This window comes from Selaginella moellendorffii, unplaced genomic scaffold (assembly GCF_000143415.4).
Source record: "Selaginella moellendorffii unplaced genomic scaffold, v1.0 SELMOscaffold_8, whole genome shotgun sequence".
Lineage (NCBI taxonomy): Eukaryota > Viridiplantae > Streptophyta > Lycopodiopsida > Selaginellales > Selaginellaceae > Selaginella > Selaginella moellendorffii.
Window position 1 is genome coordinate 2,286,279 of NW_003314269.1, and position 27,390 is coordinate 2,313,668.

The 27,390-nt window shown below is 45.6% G+C and overlaps 3 protein-coding genes across 6 annotated transcripts; 2 read left to right on the top strand and 1 right to left on the bottom strand.

Moving 5' to 3' along the window:
- Positions 1 to 426: 426 nt before the first annotated feature.
- On the bottom strand, positions 427 to 2,930 carry LOC9632110 (4-hydroxy-3-methylbut-2-enyl diphosphate reductase, chloroplastic). Its single transcript, XM_002967347.2, has 10 exons — positions 2,430 to 2,930; positions 1,916 to 2,112; positions 1,685 to 1,864; positions 1,491 to 1,622; positions 1,352 to 1,426; positions 1,183 to 1,288; positions 1,035 to 1,129; positions 793 to 978; positions 648 to 734; positions 427 to 597 (listed from the first exon to the last, which is right to left on the bottom strand). The coding sequence occupies exons 1-10, from the start codon at positions 2,716 to 2,718 to the stop codon at positions 538 to 540; spliced, it is 1,407 nt and encodes a 468-aa protein (XP_002967393.1). The 5' UTR covers positions 2,719 to 2,930; the 3' UTR covers positions 427 to 537.
- Positions 2,931 to 3,037: 107 nt separating this feature from the next.
- LOC9632111 (flavonoid 3'-monooxygenase) lies at positions 3,038 to 4,719 on the top strand. The gene is made up of 2 exons (XM_002966991.2): positions 3,038 to 3,938; positions 3,998 to 4,719. Exons 1-2 carry the CDS (start codon positions 3,093 to 3,095, stop codon positions 4,637 to 4,639), a joined length of 1,488 nt encoding a protein of 495 aa, XP_002967037.2. The 5' UTR covers positions 3,038 to 3,092; the 3' UTR covers positions 4,640 to 4,719.
- An 83-nt stretch (positions 4,720 to 4,802) lies between these two features.
- LOC9635413 (chaperonin CPN60-2, mitochondrial) lies at positions 4,803 to 26,241 on the top strand. 4 transcript variants are annotated; one of them, XM_002966992.2, is made up of 18 exons: positions 23,314 to 23,513; positions 23,580 to 23,598; positions 23,660 to 23,782; positions 23,851 to 24,013; positions 24,073 to 24,248; positions 24,296 to 24,391; positions 24,447 to 24,551; positions 24,603 to 24,689; positions 24,752 to 24,841; positions 24,911 to 24,991; positions 25,046 to 25,114; positions 25,161 to 25,238; positions 25,294 to 25,389; positions 25,438 to 25,537; positions 25,584 to 25,687; positions 25,747 to 25,852; positions 25,914 to 25,992; positions 26,048 to 26,241. In XM_002966992.2, exons 1-18 carry the CDS (start codon positions 23,482 to 23,484, stop codon positions 26,169 to 26,171), a joined length of 1,728 nt encoding a protein of 575 aa, XP_002967038.2. In that variant the 5' UTR covers positions 23,314 to 23,481; the 3' UTR covers positions 26,172 to 26,241. The 4 variants fall into 4 exon arrangements, with proteins under 4 accessions (XP_024528053.1, XP_002967038.2, XP_024528051.1 ...); XM_024672283.1 differs by having other exon boundaries at positions 23,378 to 23,513; positions 23,856 to 24,013; XM_024672284.1 differs by lacking the exon at positions 25,914 to 25,992 and having other exon boundaries at positions 23,439 to 23,513; positions 26,099 to 26,241.
- The last annotated feature ends 1,149 nt before the right edge of the window (positions 26,242 to 27,390 follow it).

A 27,390-nucleotide genomic window follows, 5' to 3' on the forward strand; every position in this document is an offset into this window, starting at 1 on the left:
TGAGACACACTCAAAAATGATAAATTTATGCGTTTTGGCCAATCCTGAGTAGCATGTGGTCAAATTCTCAGTTCATATAGACGGGAGTCAATCTCTACTATAGCAGCAAAGAATTTAAACGTGACCTCTGTGCTGCTGGTATAGAAAGTTTTCCATCGGGAATCGATCTGGAAGATCGCTCTTGGAAAACGATGGACAGTGACAATAGACTCCAGAGCTAGAGAGAAATAGGAGAAGTGTGCTGTTTTGGTGCGAGAGCAAGGCAACCTGATATTTGTTACTGGAACAGGAAGGGATCGAGCTAGGGATGGTCTGCTGCTAGAATCGGAGGATTTTCCAGAGAGAATGGCAATCTAGCGCTTGATGCGGTCTTTCTATCTGCGATCAGCTATCGCCAAGCAGCATGAAACTGTTGCAAGATAGCTAAAACTCGGATGAATTTATACTTGGAAATTCTCTCATTATGAAAATAATACAATCGAATTCTGAGAAATGCCCATACGTTTGCAGGCTTTGGAGTTACAAGACCATGGAAAATCACAGCAGCGCTTCTTGCTTTTTCAGCTGGAATACCTGCTTTAGAACGTCCTCCACGACCTGGAAATTGGAAATTCAAGCGATCAGGGTTTAGAGATTCTCACTCATACCTTGTCGGGTGTGGAAGCACCTGATGTGATACCGATTGTCACGGATCCAGTTGGGAGCCAGTTCTCCTTCTCGACAAGCTCTCCATGCTGCAATCCAAAGTTTTAAAGTTCATGAGGAGCTGCGAGGAAAGCTAGACATTCTTACGTTGAGCCTGTAAGCGATTTTGTTTCCGGGACCGATCCGTTCTTCAGTGTCGATCCAGTAAGAGGGGATGTTGTTGATCTCTCCAATCTCTTGGAGATGCGACGTGTTGCTTGAGTTCCAGCCACCGACGACGATAAGGAGGTCGAGCTTCTCTTTCACCAGCGTGAACATCGCATCTTGCCGCTCCTACGCAGTGATTTACGATATCATTCCGAATTGCAGGACGTCCTAAAACTTTATACCTGAGTAGCGTCACAAATTGTGTTGAAGCTCATGAAGTGATCGTTTGTGTTCTCCACTCCATACTTTTGCATCATCGTCCTCTGGAGTAGCTTCCCTGCAAGAAGGTGGTGGTTTTGATCACGCGAGACACAATGGCTACATGCTTACCAATATCTTCTGTTTCCCCTTTAAGCATCGTCGTCTGATTCGCAATCCCGACCCTGACGAGATCTTCGTCCGGATCAAAGCCTTTGGAGGTTGCGTATTTAAATTTCTACAAACAAACAAAAGAAAACCTTGGCTTGTGAGTGAGTAGACTTTCCTTTCAGAGATTTACCTCCAACAGCTCTTCCTTAGTTCCACTGGAGCCATCGAGCTTTCCACCGAGAATGTAGTCGCACACGTATGTAGCCTGTAGAGAGATAATTAAGATCATTTGGCGATTGATGCAACAAATCTAAGGAAGCTACACAAACCTCTTTCATGTTCTTGACGATAATATATTTCCCAGCAAATGAAGCAGTCGCAACAGTCTCCTCGTGAGCATACTTTCCATGGATCACGGAAGTATATGAGGATTTCTTGTGCTTTTCCACCGAGTTCCAAACCTTTCCACAAACACTCGATTTATTCATAGCTCCAACAGGGAAGAGAAAAGAGAATACAATACCTTTGCTACCCACGGGCATGTAGTGTCGACGATTTGGACTTTTTTTTCAGCGAGGAGCTGCATCTCTTGGACAGTAGCACCAAATGCTGGGAACACAACGACGTCTTTCTCTTTCACCACGCTAAAATCTTTGACTTTGTCCTCCACAGGGATCATCTTAATTTCCATCTCCTCCAGTTTCTAAAGCGGAAAAAGATTATGTAGCATGACAATGGAGTTTCAAGTGCATACCTGGTTCACGGTAGGATTGTGAATGATTTCGTTGGTGATCCAGATATGCTGATCCGGGAACTGTTTACGTGCTTCGTATGCTATTTGCACGGCACGCTCCACTCCCCAGCAAAATCCATAGGAATTTGCAAGTTTCACCGTGACATCTCCCCAAGTGTACGAGTAATCGTTCTCCTTGAGCGACTTAAGCATGTCACCTGACCAGAAATTGAAAACTCTTAGCCAGTGGACCGCAATAGTTGGAAATGCCATAGCAAGGATGAAAGCATTTGAAAGAAAGAAAGAAACAACATCTAAAATCAAGCATCAATGAAAGATGGCTTGCAAAGATCACGAAGTTTGGAATACCATAGCAAGCATCAATCCAGCAAATCGTTGGAGCAAAGCTCGCGAAGTAAGTAGAAAAACTAGGCAAGAAAATCAAAGGAGTATGACCGCAAGAACTCATGCAAAGTGGAAAAACAAAGGAATAGATCTTCTTCACCAGGAAAGTTTCTAGGCGAGCAAAGCTTACTTGTGTTGTATTCTTGATCCAGCCTCTCGAGCGTCTCCTTCTTGTAGCCAAATCCACTCCGGTTGTAATTGTCGCTCCTCATCAAATTCTTGCGAAAGATCTTGGAATCGAAGCTGCCCTCTGGCTCCACAGCCACATTGGCGCTCTTGTTCTCCGCCGCCTCGCATCGAATCCCTCGCCCTCGCCCAACCCTCACGCTCACAACCCTCTCGCCACAGGCGCTGGATGAGCAGCTGGGCCGCCGCGCGAGCGCTAGATTACCCGACACCACGGCTCGACTGGTCGCCATTCTCTCTGGAAATCCTCCGATTCTAGCAGCAGACCATCCCTAGCTCGAGATGGATCGATCCCTTCTCTTGTTGGGTGTGGCGTGGCGGCGACCCCAGTAACAAACAGTCAATTCAAACAGTGAGAGACCGATGGATGTCTCATGCGCGCGCGCGAATCGCTCCTCCCGGACCTAAATTTCGAGCAGTCCTTGAATTGAATAGAAATTTTCCCCCTCGAATCGTTGAACGAGTGGCAACCACTCTTCCAAGTACTAGTCTCTGCTCGCCCTCGATTAAATTAATTAATCGAATTCTAATTAAAACGGCAGCAAGGTTTGACACAACACTCATTCACTCGCTGGAGAAGAGTCTCAAGCAAAGAGTTAAACTGGCAATGTTGCCAGCGATTGTCCTCGTTCTAACTCTTGCGTTCTTCGTCACGCAATGGATGTGGAGCAAGCGCGGCATCAAGCTCCCCCCAGGCCCCAGAGCTTTGCCTCTCATCGGCCACTTCCATCTCCTGGGAAGGATCCCCCAGATCTCACTCTATCACCTCTCCAAGAAGTTTGGACCCCTCATGTACTTGCGCCTGGGATCCGCGCCACTCATTGTGATTTCCAGTCCTGCCATGGCCAGGGAGTTCCTCAAGACCCACGATGCCGCATTCGCTCGCAGGCCACCCAGAGTGGCCGTAGACATTCTCATGTACAAGTGCAAGAGCCTATCTTATTCTGAGGGTGAGTACCACAAGAACATTAGGAGGATGTGCTCCATGGAGCTCTTCACGGCCAGGAGGGTCACCTCCTTCACCAAAATCATCCGGGACGAGCTGTGGGATCTTACTGCCGAGCTCGCCAAGGCTTCCAAGGCGGATCACCCAGTGGCACTGCGAGGCAAGCTGAGATCACTGAGCTTCAATGTCATGACTCGCATCCTCATGAACAAGACTTACTTTGGATCCAAGGCTTCCAGCGATGATCCCCAGGCGCGGGAATTTGTGGATGTGATTGACGAGGTGATGGATGCAGCCGGGGCGTTCTTCATAGCAGATTACTTCCCCAGTGTCGGCTGGCTCGACTGGAGCATAGCCCGTTGTAGACGAGCTCACCAGAGGATGGATGCGTTCCTGGACAAAGTTCTGAACGAGCAAAGACCCGGAGAAATTCCAGACTTTGTGGAGATGACGAAGGCGCGAGTGGACGGCCCTGAACAGGCCCAGTATCTCAAAGCCTTGCTAATGGTAAGTGAACTCTTGATTTGTTCGGGCTATCTTTGTTCTCGCATGGTCTTTTCTACTAGGATTTACTGCTTGGTGGCTCCGAGACATCGTCAACCGTGGTGGAATGGGCTATGGCTGAGCTTCTCCACAATCCCGAGTGGATGGAGAAACTCCAGCAAGAGATTGAAAGCGTGGTTGGGCGAGATCGAATGGTGGAAGAGTCGGACTTGGCAAAGCTGGAGCTTGTCAACGCTGTTATCAAGGAGACATTTCGTCTCCATCCCCCGCTGTCGCTGATGGTCCCACACACGTCCCCGGAGCCTCGACTAGTTGCGGGCTTTGAGATTCCAGCAAAGGCAACCGTTCTCGTCAACACGTACGCCATTGGAAGGGACTCCCAGGCTTGGCCAAATGATCCGGACAAGTTCAAGCCTGGGAGATTTGTTGGTAGCAATATCAACGTCTATGGCCATGACTTTGAGTTGCTTCCTTTCGGATCCGGAAGGCGAGGTTGTCCAGGGCTTCCTCTTGGGCTGCGGAATGTTCAGTTGGTGCTCTCAAACTTGATCCATGGGTTTGACTGGAAATTTCGGGATGGAGCTACAAGGAAGTTGTCCTTTGAAAGCGGCCCTGGATTCATTAATATTATTGCAGATGCTGTTGTCGCTCAAGTATCACCGAGACTTGAGCACTGTGCTTTTGACACTCTTGCAGCTTCGTAACTCGTATATTACCTTGTACGTTTATGTAATATATAAAGCTAAAATGTAGAAAACGTGGGCTAGGGCACGGTTGGAAGTCATCGATTTCGTTTGTTACCTTTGAAGAATTCTACGAGTTATTGATTAATATTTACGTCTTCGCATAGCTCACGGAATTGTCAAAGTGACAATGGGTCCAAAGGTAGAAAAAAACGCTAGGATGTAGAACTCTGCTTTGCATCATTCTTCCCTCCATCATTATATAGCGAGAACATGAACTATAACCATGTCAATATGAACTTGACATAGCTTCATGTCAATAACTTTTTGAAGAGGTGATAGAATAACTTCTGTGGGGCGTTCACGCGCTTGCTCCAAATCCATTGTGTGATCAAGAAACACAAGAGTTAGAACGAGGACAATAGCTAACAACATCTCAATGTGACTCTTTATTTTTAGTCACTTCTCCATGTCAGAGCTGCCTTTTTAATGTCAAGAAAGCCTTAGAACAACTTAGAAGAGTGGTTCCAGCAATTGAGTGGAAAAAATTGTCCTCTAAAAGTCAACTCTAGAAAGCTTGTAATTTTATGAAGAAGAATATACAATAGAGAGAATCAATCCGGCAAATTGTTTTATCCGTGAAACCAATGGCCTTGGCATGGCTTGCACAACCATGACACTGGGAGGTCCATGCTTGTCTTGCTCGATTCCCGTGACTCTCGTGAGTCGGCACCTGAGTCAACATACTTTGGGTCAACTCCCCGGGCACATTTATTCCCTGGAAGTTTCAAGTGTTAGAGGCATTATGATATCTCTCTTCTCTTTTATGTTTTTCGATGTGCATTAATTTTGTTCTGGATTATACTTTTTGCATTTAACATAGAAGTATTAATTTTCTTTTATTCTCATTGTTTCTTGGTATGTCTTGGTATGTTTATAATTTAAAAGAGTGATAAACTTATCTAGACCTTTTCTTATGAATAAAATTTAAGTGAATTGAAAAGTTTTTGGTACATAGACTGGATTTTTACAATGGCACAAGTGATATACCTCCTTTTTGGGAGATGGAAACTTTCAATTTCAATGACAATAGCAATGGAGTTTCCTTTGAGAGATGAACAGTTTAGATCTCATTGGCAATAGCAATGGTATTTCCTCCTATATAAGAGATTGGAAATTTTTGGCAATGGGATTGACATTTCCTCCTATTTAAGAAATAATGTTGGATTTTATAAACAATGGCAATGGCATTTTTCCCATTTTGGGAGATGAAATTTTTCAATTCCATAGATAATAGCAATGGAGTTCCTCTCATTTAGGAGATGGAAAATTTGGATCTTGTGGACTGTTATGGACTTTTTGATACTGAAGTTATTATATGGATCTTTTTTGTATATTAAATAATATGGTGAGTTAAAAAAATTTAGAATTTTGTCATTGAGAAAAGAGGAGATGAAGAATTTACCAATAAAATACTAAAACAATGGAAATGAAAGAAATTTAATTCAAGGTTTGATTCCTGTTATGGCCAAGAGTGGTGAATATATGTCGCAAATGTGACTTTGGGTATCGAAAGATACTTGTCGGCCAATCCTTACGGGCACTCTTTCCTTACTGCCACGATGGCAGGAGGTCGGTACTGCTGGTTCCTTTTATGGTCTCCACTCAAGCTAGTTGAGAAACTGGTCATCGCATGTGCACTTGACCAGATGAGCATAAGGACGGAATTCTTACATGCTATTTGTCAAGCATACTTGACCTGGTTAGAGAAACTCATTCGTTGACTTGCACTTGCTAGTGTTGGGAACCCCCATGATATTGAGATTAGTCCCTCAATATTCGCTAGATGATAGCTTACCGTGTTTGCCAAACACCCTCGCTATCATACCCTTTGTGTTGGTCTCATTTCGGTCCCAAATGCTATTTATGGAAAGTGTCTAGATTAGCTCATTTGGCATATCTACGAAATGTAGAGACCGGCCTGAACACAATGGTGTTCGTCCCGTGTCCAAATTCGCAATCTAAGGACATTCCATATTTAGTAAGTTTCGGACTTGTCCCAGAGACTAACTCCTGGTACTAAGGGAGGCTTGGGGTGAAAGCCCAAAGCGTGTGTCCCTCAAAGGGGGGGGGGGGGGTTTGGGGGGTTCCAAATGTATAGTAGGGATAGTGGTTGGAATGCATGTCCGACCACCTGAGACATTAGTTTGGCTCCCGCTGGGCTGTGTCGCTCCTTGTTCTGCGTCCGGCTTGGGTCTAAGCCCAAGCTCCACGCTGCTCTAGTCGGTGGAGTACCCTCCTCCTTGCGTTAGGCCACCGGTATGCCAAAATTGTGCCAAACTCCGTCTGACACCATTTTGCGTGCAGGTGCTGGACACGGGGAGCTGGTGCTCGTGGGATTGCACCGGACCCTCGTTTCGTAGCGCAACGGGCTTGGAATTCGGCTCCAAATTCAGGTGCGCTACATTTGGTATTAGAGGGATTGTCTCAGCGATTCCTATCCAACTTTTGTTGGATTTTCTGACTCAAGCTGCATACGCAGAGACTTTTCTAGTAGATCCGAAGCGACCTGTGTAGGATTAGTTGGATTGCACCATTCGGTAAGAACGTTGTATGCATGTTCAGTTACTGATAGAGGCATGCATGCAACTAGCGGGATGGTGAAACGGAATCGTGCTGATGACGCTGAAACCTCTAGACGGGCGAATCGAGAGGAGGAAACTCCTGCTAGAGATGCTGCGGAAGAGGCAGAGGCTAAGTCGGAAGAGGAAGAGCCAAATGCTGCGGCGTTGCAGCATACGGTTCAGGAAGTTGAGATTGAGAATTTGCGAAAGGAGATTCGCAAATTAAAGAAGGAGAACAAGAAGAGGAAGAAAGAAGCTGAGGCAGCTAAACCAACAAAGCCTAAGCAACCGGACTCCTCTTCAAGTTCTGAGGACGATGAAGTTCTGCAGCTGCCCCCGGTTGCACGAGTTTCAAAGTTCAAGCCCCCAAAACCACCCAACTTCAGAAGCATGCGGGACTATCAGGTTTTGGAAGACTGGGTCTACAATATGGAGAACTACTTCATAGCGGCAGACGTAGATGATCGTACGAAAGTTGCATGCGCGCAATCCTTTCTCACCGATCATGCCAAAACTTGGTGGCGCCAAGTGTGTGCTAAAAAAGGGCAGACTAGAAGTTGGACCAAGATGCGATCTCGTATCCATAAGGAATACTTGCCGGATGATCTTGGTCTGAGACTTCGCGCGGAGCTACGGCGGTTAAAGCAGCGAGGGGATCTCATGCATTACGTTAATGTGTTTGCTCAGAAGCGCATTATGATTGCAAATATGAGTGACGAAGATGCTCGGAGTTATTTTCTGGAGGGTTTAAGTTCACTTTCTCGCAATGAGATTTTGAAGTTTAAGCCGAAGACGTATCTGGAGTGTAAGGAGGCAGCGCAGCAAGTTGCCTTTAGTCACTCGCTCATGGAACAATATCAGCAACCGTATGCTGGTAACTCGGACAAGAATAGGAATTCTGGGAATAAACAAGGTGATCGGAAACAGAGGGTGGAAAGTAGGTTCCGCCCTGAAGGCTCACAAGCAACGGTTAACAAAGGTGGTGGTGGTTGGAGACCACCAGCAGCTTCTTCTGGCCCTAGGCCCTCTGTTCCTCCTCCTGGTGGGTACAAGTAGCAGCAACCTGCAAAACCTACTCCTAGCGGAATGGGTAGTGTGGGTCATTGCTTCCATTGTGGAGAGTCAGGACATAGGTCCTTGGATTGTCCCAACAAGCATAAGACAAGGTCTTGAGTTAACGTCATGAGGGAAGACGGTGGTGATGAAGCTGAAAGGGTTGACGAGTTGGTCAATGCAGACTATGAGGAAGAAGAGGTGAGTAACTTTCGTTGCTTTCCTCAAACTTTTCTTGCAGTCAATGCAAACACTGATCCGTTGATGTATCTGGTAGGCTTTGTCCGTGGACACCGAATCCGAGTGATGGTTGATACGGGAGCTACGCACAGCGTGATATCCGAAGATTTAGTTAAGTTGTTAGGATTGAATGCTAAGCAAATGTCGCCTATGCACTTCCGGTTTGCGGAAGGTGGGCAAGTAGCCAGAAAGTTTGTGAGTGATGTTCCAATAAAGATATCCAAGTGGAAAGAAAGAGTGGACTTGGTAGTGTTGAAGATACCAGATTTTCAGATGGTGTTTGGTATGGATTTCTTCAACAAGTATATAAAAGGGATTTATGGTGCTGGACAAAGTCGTATCATGTTGAAATCCGAAGGACGACCCGATGTGTCCTTCCAGTTGCAAAAGCGTTCCTCAAAGGATTGGGATGGAAAGTTTCTGACTGCGAGGGCCGCTCAAAAAGCAGCTAAGAGGGGATGTCGGACCTTTTGGGTTCAAGTGATGGAAGCGGAGAGTGTGGGTGACTCTGTTCGAATTGGCGACAGGGTTGATCTTGTACCAAAAAAGATATTGGAGTTGTTGGCACAGAATCAGGATATTTTCCTGAAGGATTTGCCACCAGGGCTACCCCCTAGCCGTGAGGTTGATCATCGGATTGAGGTTATTTTGGGTTCTAAACCACCTACGAAAGCTCCGTATCGATTGAACATCAAAGAGATGGCTGAACTCAAGAAGCAACTCACGGAGCTTCTTGACAAAGGTCATATCCGACCCAGCAAGTCACCTTATGGAGCACCAATCCTTTTTGTTATGAAAAAGGATGGAACCATGAGGATGTGTATTAACTATCGGGCACTCAATAAGATCACGGTCAAGAACAGTTATCCTTTGCCTCGCATTGATGACTTGTTTGACCAACTCTTAAAGGCTAAGTATTTTACGCGACTTGATTTACGGTCTGGGTATCATCAGATACGGGTGGCGGATCAGGATGTGGAGAAGACAGCCTTTAAGACTCGGTACGGATCTTATGAGTTCCTTGTCATGCCATTCAGGTTATGCAATGCTCCGGCAATGTTCAGCACTATGATGGATAGAATATTCGGAGATTATTTGGATGCATTTGTTGTCCTATACATCGACGATGTTCTAGTCTTCAGCGAAACGTTGGAGGATCATTTGAAACACTTGGAGCTGGTGTTTCAGAAGTTGCGCGAACACAAACTGTATGCTAAGGAAAGTAAATGCACTTTTGGTCAATTGCGTGTAAACTTTCTCGGACATATAGTTGGTGGTGGCATGATTGAAGTCGATCCAAAGAAAGTGGAAGCGGTGAAGTCTTGGGAAATCCCGACCACTGTATCAGATGTTCGTTCCTTTCTCGGTTTGGCGGGATACTATCGCAAGTTTGTCCGCAATTTCGCAAGGATTGCTCTTCCGTTAACTGAGTTGACAAAGAGTAGTATTCCGTTTCATTGGACACCAGCTTGTCAGCGTGCTTTTGTACGGTTGAAGGAGATCTTGACTACGGTTCCTGTTCTCAGGATCCCAGATCTTGATAAACCCTTCGAAGTGCATTGTGATGCGTCTGGCTATGCTATTGGTGCCGTGTTGCAGCAAGATTGTGACAAAGCGGTTGGTGTTACGCTAAGGCAACATGGTTGTCCCGTTGCGTTCTATTCCAAGAAATTGGATGAAACCCAACGAAGATGGCCAACGCATGAGAAAGAGATATTTGCTATAGTGTCGGCCCTGGAACACTGGAGACACTACTTGGGTGGACACACCAAGGTTTATACAGATAGTAACACACTAAGCTACTTTGCTACACAGCCTAAGCTTACACCGAAGCAGGCTCGTTGGCAAGAGAAGCTTGCTAGATATGATATTGAAATCATATATAAACCTGGTAAAGACAATATTGTTCCGGATGCGTTGAGTCGTCAAGCTCAATTCCGGGCAATATCGGCAATCAGTTCGGACTGGTTGGAAGACGTTCGGGCTTCATATGGAAGTGATCCATTGGCGAAGGCAATCTTATGCCGTGCGGGGTTGTTGAAGCAGAGCCCTGGTAGCGAAGCAGCAAAAGTTGCTAGTCGCACTAATGCGAAACTTCACTTCTCAGTTCGGGATGGGCTTATATTCTATAAGCAAGAAAGATTGTATCTTCCCTCTAAGGATCTTCAGTAGTTATTTCTGCGGGAACATCATGATGTTCCAGCAGCGGGACATGGTGGACAGCGAAAGACTCTAGCTTCATTGAAAAAGGGATTCTTCTGGTCTGGTATGGAAGGCGATGTAGTGGACTATGTCCGTTCCTGCCCTATATGCCAGCAATGTAAGCGCAAAGCTGAGAAGCAGGCTGGAAAGTTGCAATGCATTCCAGCACCGGCATGGCCATTTCAAAGTGTGACACTTGATTTCGTCACTTGCTTGCCGAAGTCTAAGGGTTATGATACTTTGATGGTGGTTGTGGATCGGTTGTCAAAGATTGCACACTTCATTCCAACTGTGGGAACAGTGAATGCGAAACAAGCAGCAAAGCTCTTTTTCCATGAAGTAGTGCGAGTTCGTGGTCTTCCTGAAGAGATGATCTCAGATAGAGATTCAAGGTTTACGGGGAAGTTTTGGGGCACACTGTTCCAGTTGTTTGGTACCAAGTTGAAGTTTAGTACGGCTTATCATCCTCAAACTGATGGGTAGACCGAACGTGTGAATGCTCAAGTTGAGGATTATCTACGGTACTATGTTGCGGCGGACCAACTCGACTGGGTTGAGCATTTGGACACAGCAGAAATATGTTATAATAACACATTTCACAGCGCTATCGGCTGTTCTCCATGGGAGATGCTGCAAGGGAATGCTCGTGGGGTTCCTCAACAGATTGTTGTACCGAAACCAATGACTGAAGTGTTGGTCCCAGCCATTGAAACTTATGCGGAGCAGCTCCGCCAAGGTTGGTCTAAAGCTACCAAGGCGATGGGCAAAGCTCAGGATAGGTATCGACGTGATAAGGATCAGCATCGTCGGAATGTATCCTATCAAGTGGGAGATCAGGTGTGGCTATCTTCCCGAAACTTGAACATTAAGGGTTCTTTGTCTCGGAAGCTCTTGCCGAGATATGTTGGACCCTATCGGGTGCTAAAACGCATTGGTGATGTATCCTATCGGTTGGATCTGCCTGTGGAGATGTCCAATGTTCATAATGTATTTTATGCCAATCTATTGGCTCCTTACACTATGGATGATGCACGTCAAGGGGAGATTCGTCTGCCACCAGATGTTGTGGATGGTGAACCTGAATACGAAGTTGAAAGCATTCTGGCTTGTCGCCGGAAACGTGGTGGTCGTGCAAAGGAATATCTCGTTAAGTGGAAAGGTTACCCGACCTGTGAATCAACTTGGGAACCTCTTAGTAATCTTACACATGCTCGTGAGCTTGTCACGGAGTATGAGAATTGTAATAAAGATTAGTTTTTGTAAATCTTGTAATCAATCTTGCAAATCAATAAAGTAATATATTTCTATAAATCAAAATGTCGTTTCTCTCGTTCATTCATACTTGGGTCAGTTTTGGCAGGTTGACTTCGGCACTTCGGTGCATGGGTCCAATCCATAACCATGGGGATAACTATTATAGACTGATCACAAGTCCCCACCTCTCTCTCGATGACTCATTTTCGAAAAGGGGCGTGGTCATGTAAACAACTTAATCTGCCAGTTTATAGTAGTTATCTAAATCTTCCCGACGGGGTTGATTTCTTGCTCAGGGGAAGTTGGGCCTCTGGCCCTCTCCCTATGTCCCTGCGGGCAGGGATGTATCATTCCTTTGTAAGCCGAGTGGTACTTGGAGCAGCAAGGGTGGCTAACTTTGCTAGTCATTTCCTTGTCGGTGACGGCCGGAGGGTGTCTGAGTCTTAACGTCTTTGGACGTAGAGGAGAGGTCGTTCCATAACTCATTTAAGTCGGTGCGTTTCCCACATAGTGTGCTTTCCGTTAACTTTTGGAGTTGTTTCCTTGACGGTTTGCTAGACTCGGGTATGCATCGACGAGGACGTCGATCTTCCCCAAGGGGGGGAGAGTGTCACGAATGTGATTTTGGGTATCGAAAGATATTTGTCGGCCAGTCCTTACGGGCACTCTTTCTTTACTGCCACGATGGCAGGATGTCGCGCATATGACTTCGGGTATCGAAAGTTACCTGTCGACTAGTCCTTACGGACACTCTTACCTTACTGCCATGATGGCAGGAGGTCGGTATTGCTGGACCCTTTATCAGTCCCTCTTGTGCTAGTGGAGTTAACTGGGCATTTCGAGTGTACTTAGACCGGATGAGCATAAGGACGGAATTCCTACGTATTATTAGCTAAGCATACTTAGCCCGGTAAGGAGTTCCCGTCTCGTTTTGTCTTGCACTTGCTAGTGACAAGAACCCTCGCGTATTGAGATTAGTCCCTCAATATCACTACATGATAGCTTACCGTGTCTGCCAAACACCCTCGCTATCATGCCCTTTGTGTTAGTCTCATTTCGGTCCCAAATGCTATTTGTGGAAAGTGTCCAGATTTGCTCATTTGGCATATCTACGGAATGTAGAGATCGGCCTGAACACAATGGTGTTCGTCCCGTGTCCAAATTCACAATCTAGGGACATTCCATATTTAGTAAGTTTCAAGCTTGTCCCAGAGACTAACTCCTGATACTAAGGGAGGCTTGGGGTGAAAGCCCAAAGCATGTGTTCCTGAAGGGGGGGGGGGCTGTGGGGGGTTCTAAATGTATAGTAGGGATAGTGGGTAGGTCGGGCATGGCTGACCAACCTGAGGCATAGTCTAGCTCCCGCTTGCGTGCCTGTCCTTGTTCTGCGTCCGGCTTGGGTCTAAGCCCAAGTTCCATTCCATGCTAGTTGGTGGAGTACCCATATCCTCGCGTTAGGCCACCGGTATGCCGAAATAGCGCCAGACTCCGTTTGGCTCCGTTTGGCGTGCTGGTCCTGGCATTGGGATGCTGGTTGCTCCAGGATTGTTCCAAGTCGCTCTAGGCCCCTGTCCCTTCGCTCTTTGGGCTGTATGCTCGGGAGTTGCTCCGTGGTCCGGCTCCATCACTCCTTGGCTCCACGCTTGGGAGTTTGGCACCGTTCCTTCGTTCAGTGGCCCAAGGCCCTAAACCTTGAGTTCCTATGGACACGTGGCATGTGACACGTGGCATCTGTCACGTGGCACAAAGAGGGTTTAGGTTCCGCTTCGTGGTGTTATCCTATGGTAAATCACCATAGGATAAAGGGTCAAAACCACGTGCGCTACATTTGGTATCAGAGGATGAGTCTCAGCGAGTACTATACAATGAGATTGGGCAACTAGTCTCGTTGCATACGCAGAGATAAAAACGATGATCCGAGTGGGTACACGTTTGGGTGCAAAAGCTTCGCAATTGTTCCTTGGGTATGGATTTTGGTTACCTTATTGTACCATATTCTGTGAGCTTGAGCTTGCGCTCACAAGAGGGATTGAGTTGTTCCGTTTATACGAGTTTACGCTTGGGCTCGTAAGTGAGGCACATTAGCAACTCGAGGTTACACTTTGAGTTGGCAGGATTAATGTTAGCCTATCAATGGTTCCATAAGTTGTTCTAGTGGTTCCATGAGTTGTTCCATGTACCATGGGTAAAAGCAAACCTTCCCTGAGTTTGTTATGAGTGGCAAATAGGCTGGTCCGTAGCTGTTTAGCACGGCACTAGTGGATCCTTCCTAGGCATGATTATGAGTGGATCAATTAAGGCTATAGGGATTAGTCTATTGGTTCAAGTAGTCATTGCCGTGCTCTCTCATAAACTTTTCTTGGATTGGACTGAAGGCAATGTGAAAGCAAGCTTGAGGTTTAGTCAAAGATGAGACCGAAAAGAGAGTCATCGGGGACGAAGGGTCAAACATGTAAATCATCTTCTCTTCTTGGAGAGATGATTTGCAACGAGGTGTGACTCATTGCTCGTGTTCATATTATGCAATCAAGAGTCCCTACCTTGATGCATGTTGGAGATGATGGTCTTACAAATAGTGAGTTGTGGGATGGATAGCAGTGAAGCACTATACCATTTTGTCTAGGCTTGCTATTGGAAGACTTGGGTTGCAATGCTCAATTCTTTTCCGGGGAACTTTGTTGTTGCTCCTTGAGTAGCTTGGTGTTGGTTTAGTTTTGAGTTTGGTCGGAAAGAGAGTGGCATGAGCTTATCCATGTTGTGAACAAAAGTTAGTGGTGTTGGGTGTTATAAGTCTCTATCGGTGGAGTGTGGCATTTATGTTGCATTTTGTCGAATCGAGTTGGCACTTGATAGTCACATAAACCTTTGAAGTAATGACATTGGCATTGCTCGTGGTGTTGCTCAATTGATGATCAAGTCATTGTGATACTTATATCATATCTATGTGATAGTGAACAATGTGTTTACGAAGTTGCTTGGTTAAATGATGATCAACCCCAAAGTGGTTGATAGTGAAGCTAGTCTACTTGCACGAAGTAGCATTGTAGTAGCTTTGACTGGATTCTTGGTGGTGGTCCATTATGCTAAAGCTTAAGTTGGTACCTTGTTTCCTTGAGTTTGCCCATTAGGTGTTGGGAAAGGGTTATAGCATTTACTTGCTATGGCTTGTTAGTTTCTCCGTTAACACTTGGAGTAGATTGTTGGATGGAGACGATGTGTAGTTGAGGCATTGACATCGCTAGCACTTGTGTTAGTGGAAGTGGCATTGTTCTTCAAGTGATGAGGAATTTTCCTTAGAGCTTGATTTTCCATGTCATTTTTCTTATTAGTGTTTTGGCTTCACATTAGATCCTGAAAGTGGTTAAAGAAGAGTGTTAGTGCAATGTAGATATCCGAAGATGTGGTCTTCGTGATCAAGCCTTGGATGTTTACTTTGCATTTTGAGGATGTCGGTGTTGGATGTTGAAAAATGGGCAAAAGATGTTCGATGCTTAAGCATGCTATTGGGTCTTGAGAATTTGTGTTGAGGTGAACTTATGTGAAGTTGTTAGTAGGAGGAAGTTGGTTGAGTTTTGAAATTTTGTATTCCTAGACTGAGAGTCATTCTTTCTCTAGAATGGAAAATTTTCCATAAATTTTCTTAGGCTTTTCCAATAGTTGATCTGTTGATCACTTTGTCCGAAAACCTTTCCGTTTCGTAAGCCAGTACAAACTAGTGAAGGGGTTGGAGTTGATTTAGGTTGGCTTAGACCTTAGTAAGTAGTTTGTATGATGCGGCCTGAAAGGGATGCTGACTTTTGAAGCTAGAGCAATTGAGTTGGATAGAGTCTGGAGTTGATGTAGAAAAGTGGCTGTTGCACTTTTCTAGAAAGGTGACCCTTGTGCCTTTCTTTTATAGCGTTATGCTTGGTGGCAGGTTGCACCTTGCATTCCGTTAAACTCTATGAGAGTAGTGAGCTCTCACTGATCTTGACTTGGTCTTGGTGGCCCTGTGCCTTGGTTGGGGATAGTGATGTCCAACTTAGTTGTTTGAGTTTGAGATGTTGGTACCCATAATATAGCTTTGTCTAAGTGGAGGTTGTGTACCGATATGAGTCCATCTCATGGTTTTCACTTTAGTTGCGACTGAGTGATGATCATGCATAGCTAGCCTCTTTATGACATGCTTAGAGCTAGTGGCTAAATGCATTGGTGAGCTTATTGCAATTGAGTTGGATTTGAGTGGTCATTTAGTTCGTGTTTGTCCATGAACCTTTATCTTGTACTGAGATATTACGTTTATATTGGACAAGTATATGACTCGATGACATGAGCTTAGTGTTTGGGTCTTATAAAGGCAAGTTGAAGGGTGATTGTTGGTTGCTTTGCAACTAGTGATTACCTGTAAACTTAGTCGAGGACTGTTGACACTTGCTTCACTCGATGAACATTTAGTAGTGGTGGGCTTGCTTTACCGGATGGTGTTGCGGAGGATCGTGTCGTTACATTTACGTGGGTTTTCCATATTGGCATTTTGACTCTACCTCTGTCGATATCATTTGGTTACGTTTGGTTCGTAGTGTTGGATTTCATTGAGTCATGGATGTGGTGAATCACTCCTTGATGATGTGTTATTTGTAAATGAGTTTTGCTGAAAGATTGGTCTTGGATACTAAGTAAAGTATCTTTGACTTTGGTTAGCTTGGTTGCTAGGAAGTCTTGAGTGGTGATACACTCATGCTTTCTTCTAGCTTTGTTCTAGTGTTGATGGCATTGAAGTGATGCCTTGTTGTTGACATTGTTGATGTTGAGATTCAAGTGAGATGAGATGTCTATCCTTAGGATTGACATTGAGTTTCATTAGTCTTGATGAAGATAGTGTTGATGATTTGGCTATAGCTATGTGTTATTGGCATTCATGCATTTACTAGTTAGCGACTCTATTGACGTTCTAACGAACTGAGTGGCAAGTTTGAGTTAGTCATGTTCTAGACGAGATTATTTAGTAGAGGGTTGAGCCTTGGCTTTTCCTTGAAAAGTGGTTTAGTCATGAACTATACTAGCTTTACGAGATAAAGAGTTGGTGATCGATATTGAAGTGATTGAATCTTTATTGGATTTGAGTTGGAATATATCGATCATTGATGATTCTTCTTGTGCTTGTTATGAAGTGAGTTACGTCTTGCTATAGATGGATTCATGGAGGATCGTTTGGTGATCACTTGTTGAGCATAGCTTTGTTATGCTTAGCTTTTGGATTGATGCAGATATGCTCTTCATTAGCTTTGGCATTGTGAAGTTTAGCTTATGGATGTGTTGAGGAAGATATTGTGGGTTGCACCATAATTTCTTCTTTAGCATTGAAATTAGTTCATGCAAGACTTGTGATTGTTGTTAGGCAAGACTTAGCTATAGATTTCTTCGAGCTTTTGGTTCTTTGAGTTTTATGCTCATTGTTCCATTTGTTAGACGTTGTTGGGGAAGGCATCTTGGCTCATTAGCTTCAATGTTGAAGTTAGCTTTTGCATCTAGCAATCATTGGTGATGATTGACTATCATCTAGGATAGTTGATTATCCTTATCAAATGGATTTGCTTGATTATTGTTGATATAGAATGATTCGCTTCTTTCGGATGGTGGATTCCTTTTTTGATGATGATTATGCATATCTCTTTTTGATGGGATGATTGATGATCTTTCATGATGGTTAGTTGTTCTCTTTGATAGCTTTTGGCTTTTCGCAATACCACATGTTCTTTGTGGTTTGCTTTGGATTGGTCTCTTGGGTTTGAGGCATCTATAAGATGTTGCTGACACTTGCTTAGGCAACTTGAGTTCCTTAGTATTGTTAGCTGGGATCTATTCAGATTGGCTTTTGTGGTAGTTGGCAGGAATGAGTGTTTGTTGGTCTTACCACATTCATTCTATTCTATTGATTGTTGCTCGAGCTAGTTTTTATAGATTTGGATGTTATTTCCTTTGGGTGATACATTCGCGAGCATCTTGCTTGCCAGTCAATGATACTTTGTGTTCTTTGAGTTATCTTTAGTAAGTTGTTTCGCATACTGTCTGCCATCTTTGGTAGTTAAGTTTCATCATTAAGTTTACTTGATGATATACTTGCTATTGACTTTTGCTGGATGGTGATTCCTATATTTACCAATTATGATGATTTTGGTGGTTCCTATACTATAATACTAGTTTATCGGATGATAACTTACTTAGAATACTTTTGTGTTAGTCTCATTTCGGTCCCAAATGCTATTTGTGGAAAGTGTCCAGATTTGCTCATTTGGCATATCTACGGAATGTAGAGATTGGCCTGAACACAATGGTGTTCGTCCCGTGTCCAAATTCACAATCTAGGGACATTCCATATTTAGTAAGTTTCAAGCTTGTCCCATAGACTAATTCCTAATACTAAGGGAGGCTTGGGGTGAAAGCCCAAAGCGTGTGTTCCTGAAGGGGGGGGGGGCTGTGGGGGGTTCTAAATGTATAGTAGGGATAGTGGGTAGATCGGGCATGGTTGACCAACCTGAGGCATAGTCTAGCTCCCACTTGTGTGCCTGTCCTTGTTCTGCGTCCGGCTTGGGTCTAAGCCCAAGTTCCATTCCATGCTAGTTGGTGGAGTACCCATATCCTCGCGTTAGGCCACCGGTATGCCGAAATAGCGCCAGACTCCGTTTGGCTCCGTTTGGCGTGCTGGTCCTGGCATTGGGATGCTGGTTGCTCCAGGATTGTTCCAAGTCGCTCCGGGCCCCTGTCCCTTCGCTCTTTGGGCTGTATGCTCGGGAGTTGCTCCGTGGTCCGGCTCCATCACTCCTTGGCTCCACGCTTGGGAGTTTGGCACCGTTCCTTCGTTCAGTGGCCCAAGGCCCTGAACCTCGAGTTCCTATGGACACGTGGCATGGACACGTGGCATCTGTCACGTGGCACAAAGAGGGTTTAGGTTCCGCTTCGTGGTGTTATCCTATGGTAAATCACCATAGGATAAAGGGTCAAAACCACGTGCGCTACACAGGAGGTCGGTATTGCTGGTTCCTTTTATGGTCTCCACTCAAGCTAGTTGAGAAACTGGTCATCGCATGTGCACTTGACCAGATGAGCATAAGGACGGAATTCCTACATGCTATTTGTCAAGCATACTTGACCTGGTTAGAGAAACTCATTCGTTGACTTGCATTTGCTAGTGTTGGGAACCCCCGCGATATTGAGACTAGTCCCTCAATATTCGCTAGATGATAGCTTACCGTGTCTGCCAAACACCCTTGCTATCATACCCTTTGTGTTGGTCTCATTTCGGTCCCAAATGCTATTTATGGAAAGTGTCTAGATTAGCTCATTTGGCATATCTACGAAATGTAGAGATCGGCCTGAACACAATGGTGTTCGTCCCGTGTCCAAATTCGTAATCTAAGGACATTCCATATTTAGTAAGTTTCGGACTTGTCCCAGAGACTAACTCCTGGTACTAAGGGAGGCTTGGGGTGAAAGCCCAAAGCGTGTGTCCCTCAAGGGGGGGGGGGGGGGGGGGCTGTGGGGGGTTCCAAATGTATAGTAGGGATAGTGGTTGGAATGCATGTCCGACCACCTGAGACATTAGTTTGGCTCCCGCTGGGCTGTGTCACTCCTTGTTTTGCGTCCGGCTTGAGTCTAAGCCCAAGCTCCACGCTGCTCTAGTCGGTAAAGTACCCTCCTCCTTGCGTTAGGCCACCGGTATGCCAAAATTGTGCCAGACTTCGTCTGACACCATTTTGCGTGCAGGTGCTGGACACGGGGAGCTGATGCTCGTGGGATTGCACCGGACCCTCGTTTCGTAGCGCAACAGGCTTGGAGTTCGGCTCCAAATTCAGGTGCGCTACAATATACTCCTCATTAAATATAAAGAGATAGCAAATGCATGATATTAATAGGCTTGGATCAAGAAAGAGCTATAGGGAGCCATGAGAGGAATCAATGATATTTTGCTTAGAGGCAGGAAAATTATATGTACCTTAAGTGAAGTTAAAATCATCACTTTGTGGGCTTTAGCTGCATCCATGGCAAAAAAAATTTAAAAAAATACATTACTAAATGGTAAAGTTTCAGAAATTTACACTTGTCATTAAAAAGTTTCAAAGTTGTAACACAAAATTAATTTAATCAACATATATCAAATGGCTATCTTTAGCTTGCCCTGTAATACAATTAGAAAGTTTTTAACATTGTTCCTTTACCTTACCTCCAGAAAGTTTTTTAAGTGTTATAAGAAGTGTTTGAATCAAATTTTAGGAGAGTCTTACACCTACAGGAACCTTGTTAACAAAAAATTGAAAGCACTCACTATTCACATTTTATATACCACATGCAACACCTAGTACTGTTCCAAAGTAGGAGTTTGTTTTACTTCCACAATTTACACAAGGACCCCGTGATGGAAAATGCTTTCTCTATAATGGCTGAAAATCATAAGTTACAGGGCTTCAATATAAGAGCGTCTTTGAAATCAAATCCATGGTAAATCTTGTAGTAAAAATGTAGCCAAACTAGGTAAAATTGAAGCCATATGGTTCTGGCAACTATACATAATGGATGAGGGAAAAGAAGAGAATTAACAATATTTTCATTCTCAAATCCGTCAGAAGAAAGTCACAGTTGGGAGCTTGGTTGTGTTGGAGCAACTCCTGGAGAAGATTGGCTTGTAATGTCGCCCTCCATGCCATAGCCTAGTGGCTCGTCATGCAACTGCTTGGAGAAGAGAGCTTCTAGGATTTGTGTGCTATCACCAGGACTTGTTCTCTTGGACGATGTTTGTGATGGCTCTAGCCAAGCAGCAGAACAGTCCCAAGAGTCTAGAGCTGGCTAGGGAAGTTTTTACCAGGATGGCCTGCTGGGATGTCATGGCTTGGAACGCCTTGCTTATAGGCTACAGCTGGGCTGGAGATGCTCTTGAAATGAAGTTGGAGATGCTGGAGTGGATCTGGTGTCATGGACAAGCCTGTTGGTGGTGTATAGTGATAACACCCTGAACGCTTCTACGCAGGGTGTTGTGGTGGGGGTGTATGCTCAGCTCAGGCTTATTAAGCAGGTAAATGCCACCTTCAATGCAATGGATGAGCGAGACACCGTGATGACCATGGAAGTGAACAAGTGGGACACCATGTCATGAAACACCATTGTTTGGCGTATGGCCAAGCTGGGCATCAATTGCCACCTTTTGTGCCACGGATCTGGGAGGCATGAAACTTGATGATGTCAACTACGTAAACCTAGTTGAGACAGTGAGTGGGAGCAGTGAGAACAGCTTGGTGATTGCCTATTAGGGAGGCGGACTGCAAGGGGGGCTCCAGAACCTTGGAAACACATGCTTCATGAACTGCAATGTGGTACGATGGCCAACTTCTTGCCAAGGTGACCAAGGTGGCAATTGCGGTCCTCAACATGTACGCCAAGTGTGAGTTGCTCCAAGCTGCAAGGGAGGTGTTCAACACCATGAAAGTGCAGGCCAGGGACGTAGTGACATGGAGCACATTCATTGCTTCCTATAGCTCAGCCGATTTCACTCCAGTGGCACTGGATAGACTGCTTGTTTCCACCAAGAGATGCACTGTTTGACTTGGCCTACACTCTCTTGTTGCAAATATCTTTTTCCTGCCTAAAGGTTGATATAGGATAGCTTAAGCATGGTGATTCACTCTTTTCTTGAGAACTCTATAACACAAGGATTTTCTACAGCAACATACACCTGTTGCAAAAGTAATGATGTTATGCCTAGCAAACATCTTGTGAGTTTTCTATTTTTGTTATGAGTTTCTACTTACAGCAACATACACCTGTTGCACAAGTAATGATGTTGTGCTTGGTGAACATCTTGCCCAGCAAGCTAAACAACCCAAAACGTCAGCAATTGATGATTCGGGAAATTCATAGTTGACTGTGGGGGTTTATTCACACACTAAGGTGGCAATTGTAGAGTGCCTGTTATTTCATGATAAAACCACTTTAGACGATATTGTATTCATCTTAGGAAAACAAGAGTTGTGGCCATTCACAATTCCTTTGGTTAATGTTTTGTTAATATGAGTTGAAACATGAAACTAAGCTCATATTGACACTAATATAGTTCATATTAGATAGCAACAGAAGTTTGGATCCCTCATGTACTTGCTCCTGGGATCCATTCCACTCATTGTAGCTGTTCCTCAAGACCCACGATGCCGCATTCACTAGTTAGCAGGCCACCCAGGGTGGCCGTTGAGATCTCCATGTACAACTTCAAGAGCTTATCTTACTTGGAGGGTGAGTACAAGAACATTCGAAGGATGTGCTCCATGGAGCTCTTCACGGTCAGGAGTGTCACCTCCTTCACCAAACCAAAATCATCTGGGACGAGCTGTGGGAGCTCACTGCCAAGCACGCCAAGGCTATCAACCAGTGGCATTGCAAGGGAAGTTGAGATCACTGGGCTTCAATGTTATGACCCACATCCTCATGAACAAGACTTACTTTTGATCCAAGACTTCTGGTGATGATCCAGAGGCGCGGTATTTTGTGGAGTCGCGGTGTTCTCCATAGCAAATTATTTCCCCAGATGGAGCATAGCCTGCTGGAAGATGGATGCGTTCCTGGACAATGTTTTGGATGAGCAAAGATCTGGAGAAATTCCAGACTTTGTGGAAATGACAAAGGTGCGAGTCAACGGCCCCGACCAGACCCAGAGTCTGCCAAGTGAAAACTCTTTATTAATCGAGCTAAGTCTCTCTTTGCTCGCCTAGGATTTACTTATTGGTGGCTCGGAGACATTGTTTGACCGTGATTGAATGGGCTATGGCCTAGCCTCTTCACAGTCCTGAATGGATGCAAGAGACTGAAAGTGCGGTGAATGGTGGAGGAGTCCGACTTGGGAACCTGTAATCAAGGAGACATTTCCGCTAGCGCTGCTGATCCCACACACGTTCCCGGAGCCTCGACTAGTTGCAGGCTTTGAGATTTCAGCAAAGGCGACAATGCTCATCAACAGGAAGGGTTTCCCAGGCCCGGCCAGATCCGGAAATGTTCAAGTCTGGGAGGTTGGTTGATAGCAATATCAGTTTACCACGACTTTGAGTTGCTTCCTTTCGGATCTGGAAAGTGAGCTTGCCCTGGACTTCCTCGTCCAAACTTGATCCATGGGGTGGAGATTTGCGGATGGAGGCACAAGGAAGTCCTCCTTTGACAGTGGCCCTGGATTGATTGATACTCTTGCGAATGCTATTGTGGCCCATGTATCCCCAAGACTTTGGACTCTTTCAGCTTCGTAACTTAATTAAACTACCTAAGGGAAAAAATATATTCTCTTACTTTCAAAGAATATGCTATGAGTTATTTGATTCCAAGGGAATATATCTGTCTTCGTTGTCGTCGTGGCCATCGTCGCGGGATTGCGTTGCGCGGGGATGATCTCGTCTTCTCTTCGGCAATCGACAGGAATGTAGCGGAGCAGTGGGAGTGCGTGGCGCTGCGTCCCCGAATTCTCAGGGTTTAGGGTTTATCATGTACAAGGTAGCCGGCGCCTTGATTTCCAGGTAAGCAACTGGAGATTTCGTTCCCGCTGAGAGCTAACGAAATTCTCTCGCTGCTGGGTTGCTAAGATCCAAGACACAAGCACAGGTAGGTTTGTTTCCCTCAATTTTTCTTTTGCTATCTTAGATTTTTTGTTGTTTCATCGTAGTTCCTTGCGAGACACTATGGACTTATCCCCAAGAACACCAAGTATGGTGTGGAGGCGAGATTACTTATGCTTCAAGGTGTCCAGCAGCTCGCGGATTGTGTCAAAGTCACAATGGGTCCAAAGGTAGAAAAACAGAATTTCTGGAGTGTAGGATTGTCATCGTTCGTTCATCTGATACTTGAAATTGCTAGGGAAGAAATGTGATCATCGAGCAAGATAAGTATGGACCTCCCAGAGTTACCAAAGACGGTGTCACGGTTGCCAAGGCCATTGGTTTCAAGGATAAGATGAAAAACGTTGGAGCAGACCTTGTCAAGCGCGTGGCAATATCAACTAACGATGCTGCTGGAGATGGTAAGTTTTCGATCGATGTTTTTTCTTTTTTCATTCGCTTCACAGTGATGGCGTTGCAGGGACGACCCTTGCCACGGTTTTAACGCGTGCAATCTTCACCGAGGGCTGCAAATTGGTGGCTGCTGGCATGAACGCAATGGAACTCCGTCGTGGTATTAATCTAGCAGTCGATCACGTGGTATTTCATCTTAAAAATCGGGCTAAGATGATCAGTACTTCCGAGGAGATTTCACAGGTTTGTGCTGTGCTTCCTTTTGGCTTATGTTCGTAATTCTTGCGCAGGTCGCGACTGTTTCGGCAAATGGTGACAAGGAAATTGGCGATCTGGTTGCTAAAGCTATGGAAAGAGTTGGCAAGGAGGGATTGATCACTATCTGGGTACTAGAACAGCTTCCTACATGGTTTTTTCTGGCTTTAACATTTCATTTCGCAGGATGGTCAAAAACTCCATAACGAGCTTACTGTTGTCGAGGGGATGGAGATAGACAAGGGATATATATCGCCATACTTTGTCACCAATGCAAAGACGCAAAAAGCGGTATGCGAGTCTTGCTGGCTGGAACCTGCTTGATTTGCCGAGCTTTTGCAGGAGTTTGAAGACGCATTGATTCTCCTCCATCCTGACAAAATTTCAAGCGCACAGAAACTTGCACCTGTGCTTGAGATCATCAAGAAGGTAGTTCTAGTTCATTTGGATCCGTCTTTCTATGCCTGGTCTCAAAATGACTGCTTCTTCAGCTTCAAAGGCCTCTACTTATTATTGCTGAAGATGTGGAAGGCGAGGCTTTGGCATCTTTAGTCGTGAATAAAATGCGGGGTGGACTCAAGGTATGAGAATCTTCTTCTGTTTGTTTGTTATTTTTTTCTTCTCTTCTTTTCTAAACGTCGAGCTTTCAGGTAGCTGCCATCAGATCCCCAGCCTACGGTGAAAATAGGAGAAACACTCTGGAGGACATCGGTATTTTGACCGGTGCACAAGTAAGCTGTTACTTCACGGCTTGTCATGTGGTGTTCGAACCAAATTTGTGGCAGCTAATCACAAACGAGATGGGGTTGAAGCTTGAGGATGTTCGTGTTGATATGCTCGGAACGGCAAAACAGGTCCGTTGCTCCAATGGTTTGAACTTGCGGTAAACCGATCTCTCAGGTGACAATTGCTCAAGAAGACACCATTATCCTAAATGGAGGAGGCGACAAAGCAGCCATTGAAGAGCGTTGCGAGCAGGTTTTAAATATGAAAACAGTTCGTGACGATGGTCTTAATGCTTCTATTTTCTCAGATCCGGCTAGAAATACCTGTTGCGATTTCCAAGTACGACAGGGAAAAGCTGGAGGAGCGTTTGGGAAAGCTATCCGGTGGAGTGGCCATGTTAAAGGTGGAAGCATTTTGCTATTCGTGCGTCATTTATCTGATGCTGTGCCAGGTTGGGGGCGGAAGTGAAGCAGAAGTCATGGAAAAGAAAGACCGCGTGATGGATGCGCTTAACGCAACAAACGCAGCGATAGAAGAAGGCATTGTTCCTGGTAAGCAACCACCGATGCTTTCATTTTATACTCTCACTATGTTTAGGAGGTGGAGTTGCATTGCTCTATGCGGCTAACGAGCTAAAAAACCTCAGTGTACCAAGCTTTGATCAAAAGATCGGAGTTCAAGTCATCCAGAACGCTCTAAAGGTTCGTGATTTAAAAAGAAAACAAGCTCTCGAATATCAATTTTTTAATTTCTTCTGCAGATACCAACGCACACAATCGCTGCAAACGCTGGCGTCGAAGGCGCTCTGGTGGTGTCCAAGCTTCTCGAGCAGAGCAGTCCAAACTTTGGTTACGATGCTGCCACAGGTAAAAGACGCTATTTACTCCTGTGGTCTCGCGTTTTAAGGGAGTTTTTGATGGAAACCAGGTGAGTACGTTGATATGATCAAAGCCGGGATTATAGATCCAGTGAAAGTTATCAGAATAGCTCTCATGGATGCTGCAAGGTACTTTTTTTTTTCTTTCCAGAAAGCTTGGCTTATGTCGCGTTTTTTTATCCAGTATCTCGTCACTGCTAACAACAACGGAGGTGGTGATAACCGAGGTTTTCAGGGAGGAGAGAGAGGCGATGCGCGCAGGGATGGAAGCTCCGCAAGGAATAGGCGACATAGCACAGTACTTGTGATCTCAAAAGGTGAAAGTTTTCTTGCCTTGTAAACTTGAGAGGTTTTGTTCCATTATTACTTACGCAGCAACAGCCGCTTTCTCGTCCCTGTTCGTGAAAATGTTAAACAGTCTGGTAATCTCCACTCCTCTCGCCTTCACTTCTCCTCCTTCCGGCTTCTTCTGGTTGAATTTCTCCTTGTCACTTCTTCGTTTCTTCAAGCTGTCTTGATCGAATTTGTCAACTTTAGCTTTCGAGACTGTTTGATCCAGCTTGGCATGGCCTACTTTAACTTCCGGTGCTTCTGATCTCACTCCCAGCTTCCGGCTGTTCATCCTTAGTGTCTTTTTCGCAGCGTCTTCACCACTAGCTCCTGTTTGATCCATCTTAGTCGCACCTTTCCACTCGTTACGTGATCTTCGATCAGCATACCACCTCGTCCTCCGCAAGGGAACGTCACTGAGCTCACATCCTTTACCACCAGCGTCCAAGCTCGCCTTGTTCATCACCTCCCACTCTCGCCTCCTCGCCATCTCCCTCACGCTCTCCCGGGCGCTCTTCTGCCGTGCCACCTCCGCGTCGATCTCCTCGGACCACTGCGGCATGGCCGCCTTCATCTCCTCCACCCAGGCCTTCTGCTTGGAGACGCTGTCGTGTATCACCACCGTCTTCTTGATCATCCCAGGCACGGGAATGTATCCCATGATGATCCGCAGGAAGATCTTGAGCTGCGGAGTCCGGAGGTGGAGCCGATAGTACCACTTCTCGACGCGGCTCCTCCCCCACAGCCGATCAGCCCGGTGGAGGCACACCACCTCCGCCTCCACCTTCCACATAACTTTGAGGTATTTCTGGATCATCTCCACCGACTGTTTGTCAAACTTGTCCAGGATGATCCGGCCCTTGGTCCCGCGAGCGATGATACTCCCGCGATCGCACCACCACACCGCCAGCGACACCGGCGTCATGTGGTTGAGCCACTTCCGCTTCACCACCGTGTGGTTCTTCCAGCAAGTCATGTGGTGGAAGTCCCGGAACTCGGGCACCGGGACCGTCCGGAACTCGAGCTTGTCGGCCCGGGTGCCAAAAGAGTGCTCGAACGCCATCTCCTTGAACTGCTCGGCCTTCCAGTCGAAGTACTCCTTGTTCATGGCGTGGTTCCGGAAGAACAGCACCGCGGCGTCGGGGTACTTGTCCCTGTCCACGAAGAGATTGCCGTGGCCGAGCAGCGAGCCGAGGA